The 7838-nt window shown below is 59.1% G+C and overlaps 1 protein-coding gene across 1 annotated transcript; it reads right to left on the bottom strand.

The window, feature by feature from the left end:
- Window positions 1-2033: 2033 nt before the first annotated feature.
- Window positions 2034-7261, bottom strand: LOC101934332 (sulfotransferase 2B1-like). The gene is made up of 6 exons (XM_065574453.1): window positions 6762-7261; window positions 6131-6339; window positions 5738-5864; window positions 5344-5438; window positions 4730-4910; window positions 2034-2908 (listed from the first exon to the last, which is right to left on the bottom strand). Exons 1-6 carry the CDS (start codon window positions 6895-6897, stop codon window positions 2799-2801), a joined length of 858 nt encoding a protein of 285 aa, XP_065430525.1. The 5' UTR covers window positions 6898-7261; the 3' UTR covers window positions 2034-2798.
- Window positions 7262-7838: the final 577 nt, after the last annotated feature.

The raw sequence follows: 7838 nt of genomic DNA, 5'->3' as shown, positions 1-7838 counted from the left end.
AGGTGTGGCTCCACCATTAGCTGCCTGCACCCTAGAGAAGATGCACATGTAAGGTGAGGTGATTGTCTTGGGGAGAAGAGGGGGTAGGTGGGAGGGAGCAGTGGGGTGAGAAGAGGGGGTGGGGGAATTTGTGTCATGCAGGGCTGCAGCGGCCAGAGAAAGGGATGCCTTTCCCCAGCTGCAGGGCTGCGGCTGCCACGGAGAGACCCCCCCTCCTTCCCAGCCCCAGGGTGGGGACTGCTATGGTGGGGGAGAGACCCCTCCTCCTTCCCAGGCCAGGGGCTGCCACGGCAGGGGAGAGAGGGCACATCCGTCCCCTTAGAAAGGTTTAGACTACTGCTATTAAAGTATGAGTTGTGTGCTTTTATATGTAGAACAATAAAACTTTAATTATTATTAAGGGTTTTTATGTAGCACAAGTTCAATATAATGCGGTTTCACCTATAACGCGGTAAGATTTTTTGGCTCCCGAGGACAGCATTATATCGGGGGTAGAGGTGTATTAAGAGTTTTTAATATAGCGCTTTTATCCAAAGCGCTTTACAATAGTTAGCTAACGGTACAAACAACATTTGGAAAGATCATTAAGTGGTCCACCGAGACCCTCAGCAATTTTCCAGTGCTCCGCAAAAAAAGTTTGAGAATCACTGATCTAATTGATCAGCAACGTAACTAGGGTTACCATATTTAAAAAATAAAAAAAGAGGACATTCCACGGGGCCCTGGCCCCGCCCCTTTCCCACCCCCGCCCCCGGCCCAACTCCGCCCCTTCCCCGCCCAGCTCCACCCATTCCCCGCCCATTCCCCAAAGTCCCCGCCCTAATTCCCCCTCCTCCCTCCCAGCCACGTGAAAAGGGCTGCCCAAGCGCTACCGGCTTCACGGTTTGCCGGGCAGCCTCCAGACCCTGCGCCCCTGGCCAGCGCTTCCCCAGCACAGCTGGAGCCCGGGAGGGGAAGCGTCCAGCCGGGGGCGCAGGGTCTGGAGGCTGCCTGGCAAACCCGTGAAGCCAGTAGCGCTCGGGCTTCGGGCAGCCCCTATGACTCCGGACCCTGCGTTCCCTGCAGGGCACTTTCCCTCCCGGGCTCCAGCTGCTCTGCTCCTCCCCTGACTCTTCGGCTCTGTTTAAGAGCCAAGCTGCCCGAGCTCTACCGGCTTCGGGCAGCCCCCATGCCTCCGGACCCTGCGCCGCCAGAGCAGAGGAGCTGGAGCCCGGGAAGGGAAGTGCCAGGCCGGCGGCTTGGGATCCGGAGGCAAGGGGGCTGCCCGAAGCTGGAGCGCTGGCTTGGGCAGCTTGGCTCTTAAACAGAGCCGAAGTCTGAGTCAGGGGAAGAGCAGAGCAGCTGCGGGAGAGGAAGTGCCTGTCCGGTATTTTTCCCGGACATGTTCGGCTTTTTAGCATTTCCCCCCGGACGGGGGTTTGATTGCCGAAAAGCCGGACATGTCCAGGAGAAACCGGATGTATGGTAACCCTAACGTAACAAAACATTAACCAGGACCAGTTTAAGTGAGAGTTACTGTATATTGGCTGACAAAGCAGGTGGTGGAGGGGGAGACTTGGACCTGTTCTGGGCACCACCAAAAATGATACAAACCTGTCACCCCTGCTGACAACCTATGGTCATGTTCTGTTTTGGAGGTTCATCAGTCGGGGTCTTCGTCCCACCCCTTTGGTACCTCCTGGGAGGGGTAGGGAGTAAAGTTGTGCTCTGGCCACGGCCAGGCCTTTCTCTGCCTTTTAGTGTTTCTTACGCCGGCACCCCAGACTCCCTTGCCCCTCCTAACTGGTTGCTTGAACTCACCTTGAGATAAGGAGCTGAGGCAGTCTTCAAGTGTGCGCTCGCCTATACATTCCCACCATGCCCAGTAATACTTGAACTGCTCTTCTCTATTCCCATTATACTAACAAATCCATCAGGTTTAGGCAAAATCAACATTTACAGTGTCTGTCTGTTCTTAGTAATGTTGGCCAAATAGGGCCTGTTTCCCCGCGGAGCTTACCTAATTACACCAAGGAGGCACGGAGAGACAAGAAGACGGGTACCAAGTCCTTTATTTATCAGTCAGCTGAGAGGGTGCTCCTCGACTTATGCCAGAAGAGACACACCTTACAAGCACAACTGAGCTTCTTTTATACAGAGAGACAAACAACTTAGCATTCATTCTTTTGCGTCATTATGCTGACCGATAGATAATAGGTTACACAGGATACATATATTATTTTGGGGAGGGGGGATACAAGAGACATCTGTTGCGGATACATTTGTCATTTTGAAGGGAGAACAAGGTACATCCCTTGACCCTTTGCACTAAATACCTTGGGGATATATGGGAAAGCAGCAACAAACTAACTATCTCTCTCTGTTCCGTCCTCCTTATCTTTATTATTTCTGCTAATGTGAGTGAAACTACAGCCATTTGCCAGAAACGCTGACCAATACATTTCTGCTTTAACATGTAAGCAGTTAGCACGGAAGTAAATGAGAATTCACAAGATGGAGTCTGGGGGTTTCAGATAGGCCCAGAGCAAAAGAGTTTCATCGACACTTTGGCTTTCCACTCTCCCGAGTTACCTGGTAGCTCTGCCTAGTGGATCCCAACAGTAACCCTAACCCTTTGTTCACACGTATTAGTAAAAATGCAGATCTGCCCCATGGGTGGGTGCTGCCCCCTGCTGGTCACACACCCAGCCCAGTGATGCGGCCCCAAGGGACATCTCCCAGGGCACAGGAAGATCAGTAGCACGTGGGTGGCACAGGGCCGGTGTATTGCGGGTGCAGATATGGCAGGCACAGGGCCGTCAGTCCCAGGGGAAGGTCATGCCCAGACCCTGCATCCGCTCCCGGTAAACGGTGTCAAATCGTTGGCTCTGTGCCTCGGAGAGATGGTTCCTCCAGTCACCGCAGATCCCTGCAAACCACAGGGGACATGGTCTAAGTCAGGGGTCGGCAACCTACGGTACGCGTGCCAAACACGGCATGCGAGCTGATTTTGAGTGGCACGCAGCTCCCTGCTGCAGTCCCGGCCCCCCGCCCCACTCAGCCCCCCGCCCACCGCTCTCCCCTGCGGGGGCAGGAGGCAGAAGCTTGATTCTGCAGCAGCCAAGCTTCCCCCTCCCCCACTTCTTCCCCCAGTGTGGTGCTTTCCTGCCCCTCCTCCTCTCCGTCCCTGCGCCAATCAGCTGATGGCCCTAGCGAGGGGGAGGGGGAAGAGCAGCAGCGTGCTCCCTGCTCCGTAGAGGACGCAGAGAGAGGTAGGGACGGAGACTGGGGGAAGGGGGTGGAATAGGGCATATCCCTTCCAGCCCCCTGCCATGAGCCACCCAGGGCAGGGGGCTGGGAGCACCCCCACGAGCCGAGCACCCCAGCCTTCTGCCCTGCACCCCCACACACACCCAGCCCTCAGCCCTGACCCTTTAACCCCCCACACCCCAACACACACCCAGCCTTCTCCCCTGCACCCCTCCCACACCCCCAGCCCTCTGCCCTGACCCTTGAACCCCCCACACCACCAACACACCCCCAGCCCTCAGCCCTGACCCTTTAACCCCCCACACCCCAACACACACCCAGCCTTCTCCCCTGCACCCCTCCCACACCCCCAGCCCTCTGCCCTGACCCTTGAACCCCCCACACCACCAACACACACCCAGTCCTCTGCCCTGACCCTTGAACCCCCCCACACACAGTCTTCTGCCCTACACCCTCCACACACCCCCAGCCCTCTGCCCTGATCCCTGAACCCCCTCACACACCCCAGCCTTCTGCCCTGACCCTTGAACCCCCCACACCCCCAACACACACCCAGCCTTCTGCCCTGAACCCCCTCACACACCCCAGCCTTCTGCCCTGAACCCCCTCCCCCAGCCCTCTGCCCTGACCCCTGAAACACGCCCCCCCCAGGTCTGGGGTCCCGGCCATAGGCCCTGCTCAGCCCGCTGCCGGCCTAGGTGAACAGAACCCCAGGCTGGCAGCGAGCCGAGCAGGCTGGTGGCGTAAGATCAGCATTTTAATTTAATTTTAAATGACGCTTCTTAAACATTTTGAAAACCTTGTTTACTTTACATACAATAGTTTAGTTATAGAAAGAGACCTTCTAAAAACGTTAAAATGTAATACTGGCACGCGAAACCTTAAATTAGAGTGAATAAATGAAGATTCGGCACACCACTTCTGAAAGGTTGCCTACCCCTGGTCTAAGGTGTCCCTCACTCCCGACCCACAGCCCCTGCTCCTCAGCCCTGCCCCCGCAAGCTCTGCCCATGCCCCTCACTCCGAACCCACAGCCCCTGCTCCCCAGCCCTGCCCCTGCAACCTCTGCCCATGCCCCTCACTCCCAACCCACAGCCCCTGCTCCCCAGCCCTGCCCCTGCAACCTCTGCCCATGCCCCTCACTCCCAACCCACAGCCTCTGCTCCCCAGCCCTGCCCCGGCAACCTCTGCCCATGCCCCTCACTCCCAACCCACAGCCCCTGCTCCCCAGCCTTGCCCCCGCAACCTCTGCCCATGCCCCTCACTCCCAGCCCACAGCCCCTGCTCCCCAGCCCTGCCCCCGCAACCTCTGCCCATGCCCCTCACTCCCAACCCACAGCCTCTACTCCCCAGCCCTGCCCCCGCAACCTCTGCCCATGCCCCTCACTCCGGACCTGCAGCCCCGGCTCTCCCAGCCCTGCCCCCACAAGCTCTGCCCATGCCCCTTAATCCAGACCTGCAGGCCCCAACCAGGACTCACCTTTCCCCAGGAACTCCCCGTTCTGGTGGTCCATGAACTCGTCCCTCTGCTGCGAGTAGTTGGAAATTTTGTTCCCCTTCATGCTCTGGAAGGAGGCGTTCTCCACCACCGTGGCCACTTGCTCCCCACTCAGCTCCTTCCCCAGGAAGTTGCAGATTCTCCGCACGCTGCCCCACGGATCCTGAGGGAGACACCCGCTGCTGTGAAGGGTGGGATCTGAGGTTCCTCAGTTTCCCCATACGGAAGGTTCTGCTCCCCACTGGATCCAGACAGAAGCCTCTGAGGGCACAGGGCCTTGGCCACAAGCTACACTGGCTGCCTGGGGCGGGGTTAAGTGTGGGTTTGGCTCACAAAGAGCTAGGTTATATGTGGGTGTGGCCCCAGGGGGTGGGATTACATGTGGGCATAGCCACAGGGATGAGGTTAAGTGTAGGTGTGTCCACAGGGGGCGGGGCTATGTATGTGGATGGGGACTCAGGTGCGGGGCTATGTGTGGGTGTCACCAGGGGGTGGAGTTATGTGTGGATGAGGTCTCAGCGGTGGGGTTACGTGTGGGGGTGGCCCCAGGGGGTGGAGTTATGTGTGGGCATGACCCAAGGGCGGGGTTTCCCTACCTGCTGCAGCTCCTCGTAGATGATGGAGAAGAAGTTCTCGTTGCCCTTCAGCCCCATCCAGCCAGTGATGTGGTCGAACCAGGAGCCGTAGGGCACTGTGCAGGGGAGAGCAGCACGGTGACTCCAGAGCTGGCACCACCCGGCCCCTCCACCCTGGTCTACTGGGGACTGCAGGAGCGAGGGACACCTGGGTTTTATCCTGGTACTGGGAGGAGGGGTGGGCTGGTCGTCAGTGGTGTTTCCAGACCCCTGGTTGTGCTGCGGCTGTTTGGGGAGGGGGGTTCTGAGCTGTGCCGGGTCCTGGGCAAAGGGCTGGGGAGGCACAAACTCAAAGCACTTGTGACTTGCTTGGAACCCAGGTGTCCGGCTCAAGAGGCCCCGGGGTGCTTCTCACCGTTCCCGCTCAGGAAGTCCTCGAGGAAGGAGTCCAGTGAACCAGGGTCCTGGAACAGGAGCAGCAGCTTGGAGAAGTGGTACAGCGAGACCAGGACGTCCTTGGGGCAGCGCAGGGTGTAGATGATCTGGGGGGAGGGGAAGGGGGTCACTACCACTCGGGGGGAGGGGGATGCCAGGTGAACCCAGCGATTAGCCACCCACCCAGGGCCGTCACCTCCCAACCCTCTCTGCAGGGAGACGGATTCGCCGCACCCCACTGGCTGCTCTTCCGCACGCCCACATTGCTGTAACTCACACCCAGCAGCAGCCCTGGATTCACCCCCCTCCCGACGCACAGCCCTGTCGGTGCCCCTCAATCCTGACCCGCAGCCCCTGCTCTCCCGCCTCTCACCTTGGCCTTGGAGCGCTGCAGGGACTTGGGGAAGAGCTGGACGGGGAGGTGGGAGGAGAGCAGCCGGGGTGGGGGGTATTTCAGGGCAGCCTCCAGCCCCCTCCGGTTCTCCACCCAGGGCGCCCGCTCCCAGTTCAGCACGCTGCGCACCCAGCCGGGGTCCCCGTCACAATGGATCAGACTCAGGATCTCCAGCATCCAGTTAGTGCCTGGGGGTGAAAGGGTTAATGGGCCTGAAACAAGCCCTCAACCTGCTAGGTCCCCCTCTGCTCCCAGAGCCGAGGAGAGAACCCAGGAGTCCTGGCTCCAGCCCCCATCAGCTGAGGTGCATTGACCGTGCTAAAATCAGAAGGTCTCATTTTGCTGTGCCAAGGGTCTCCTGGCCCTGCCGGTGGCTCTGATGAAAGCCAGTGATCACAGTGTGTCTGGAGAGAGCCAGCCTAGCACAAGGTGGGCAAGTTGGGCCCCAAGGAGCAGCCTGCTTTGTCTCACCCTGGGCTGGGCGTGTGTGTGTGCCCGGGTCTGGCATCTAGGAAATCAGGTCATGTGACGGGTTTGGTGTTTCCATCTAATGTCCGTGTGTGTGTCAGGAGCCCCCTACACACACACACACACAGCCGCTCTCCCCTACCTGAGTTGGGGTAGGTGATGTTGAAGATGTCGTCGTCCTGCACCTGGAATTCGTTCTCCACGTAGCTCAGCTTCTCGGGGGAGTAATCCAGGCATGGGAACAGTACCCCCTTGTGGGTGAAGTATTCACGCGCCATGGCAGGGCAGGGACAGAGACAGACCTCCCTGCGTCAGTGTTGGTCCCTATGCGCTACTAGGGGAGCTGTGCTGCAGGGAGCGGTGTGGGGGTCCTCTCTCCTGAAAGTCAGGCATCTCCAGTGCCTCACCCTGGCAATGGGAGGCTCAGCTCTGCAGGGAGCAGGGTGAGGCTATTACTTGGCTGTCCCACCCCAGAGCCAGCTGCACCTTGGCACCAGTTGTGCTGATTCCTTGGCGTGTTCCCGGAACGACTCAAGGGCCTGTGCTGGTGTCTGCAGCTGGGAGAACAGTCCCGTGCCTTGGTGGGAGCCCTCTGTGGAGTTGTGTGACAGGTCCAGGCACTCTGCTCCCCGCTCCTCCCTCAGCGACCCTTGAACCCGCGCAAGGCCAGTGCCATTCACCCTTTGGCGACCCTGCTAGGCACAGCGACCTTTGGAGCTGGGAGGAGCTGGTGCCTTTAATGCCCCCAGGACCGTGCACTGTCTCAGCAGCTCATGACTCCGGGCTGCCTGTCCCTGGCAGGTCCCTGCACCCCTTCCCAGCTGTGTCGGGTGCCTAGGGTCCTGTGTGGGAGTGGAGGGGGCAGGGGTGGGGCAGATCCTGTCATTCCCCCCCCCCGAGGAAGGGTTGCTGATCTATGTGCTTTCATGGCAGTGGGGGATGGTTACCAGGCTTGGGGAGGGTGGGGGTTTAACCCCCTGCTGGTCGCTGCTGAGATCTCCCTGAGGTGAAGGGAACTGTCCGTGGGCTCTAGGCAGGGAGAGACTGGGCATGTGGGCAGGGCCGGCTCCAGGGTTTTTGCCGCCCCAAACGACAAAAAAAAAAAAAAAAAAAAAGCTGGAGTGAGGGACCGTCCACCAAATTGCCGCCGAATGGGACCGTACGGAGCCAAGATTGGGCACGACCTGGGAGTCTGTGACAGGGCCCCAGCCACTATGAC

Source organism: Chrysemys picta, chromosome 20 (genome assembly GCF_011386835.1).
Source record: "Chrysemys picta bellii isolate R12L10 chromosome 20, ASM1138683v2, whole genome shotgun sequence".
NCBI classification, from domain to species: Eukaryota; Metazoa; Chordata; order Testudines; family Emydidae; genus Chrysemys; species Chrysemys picta.
The sequence above is the reverse complement of the archived record's forward strand: the minus strand, read 5'-3'. Positions and strand labels throughout refer to the sequence as shown.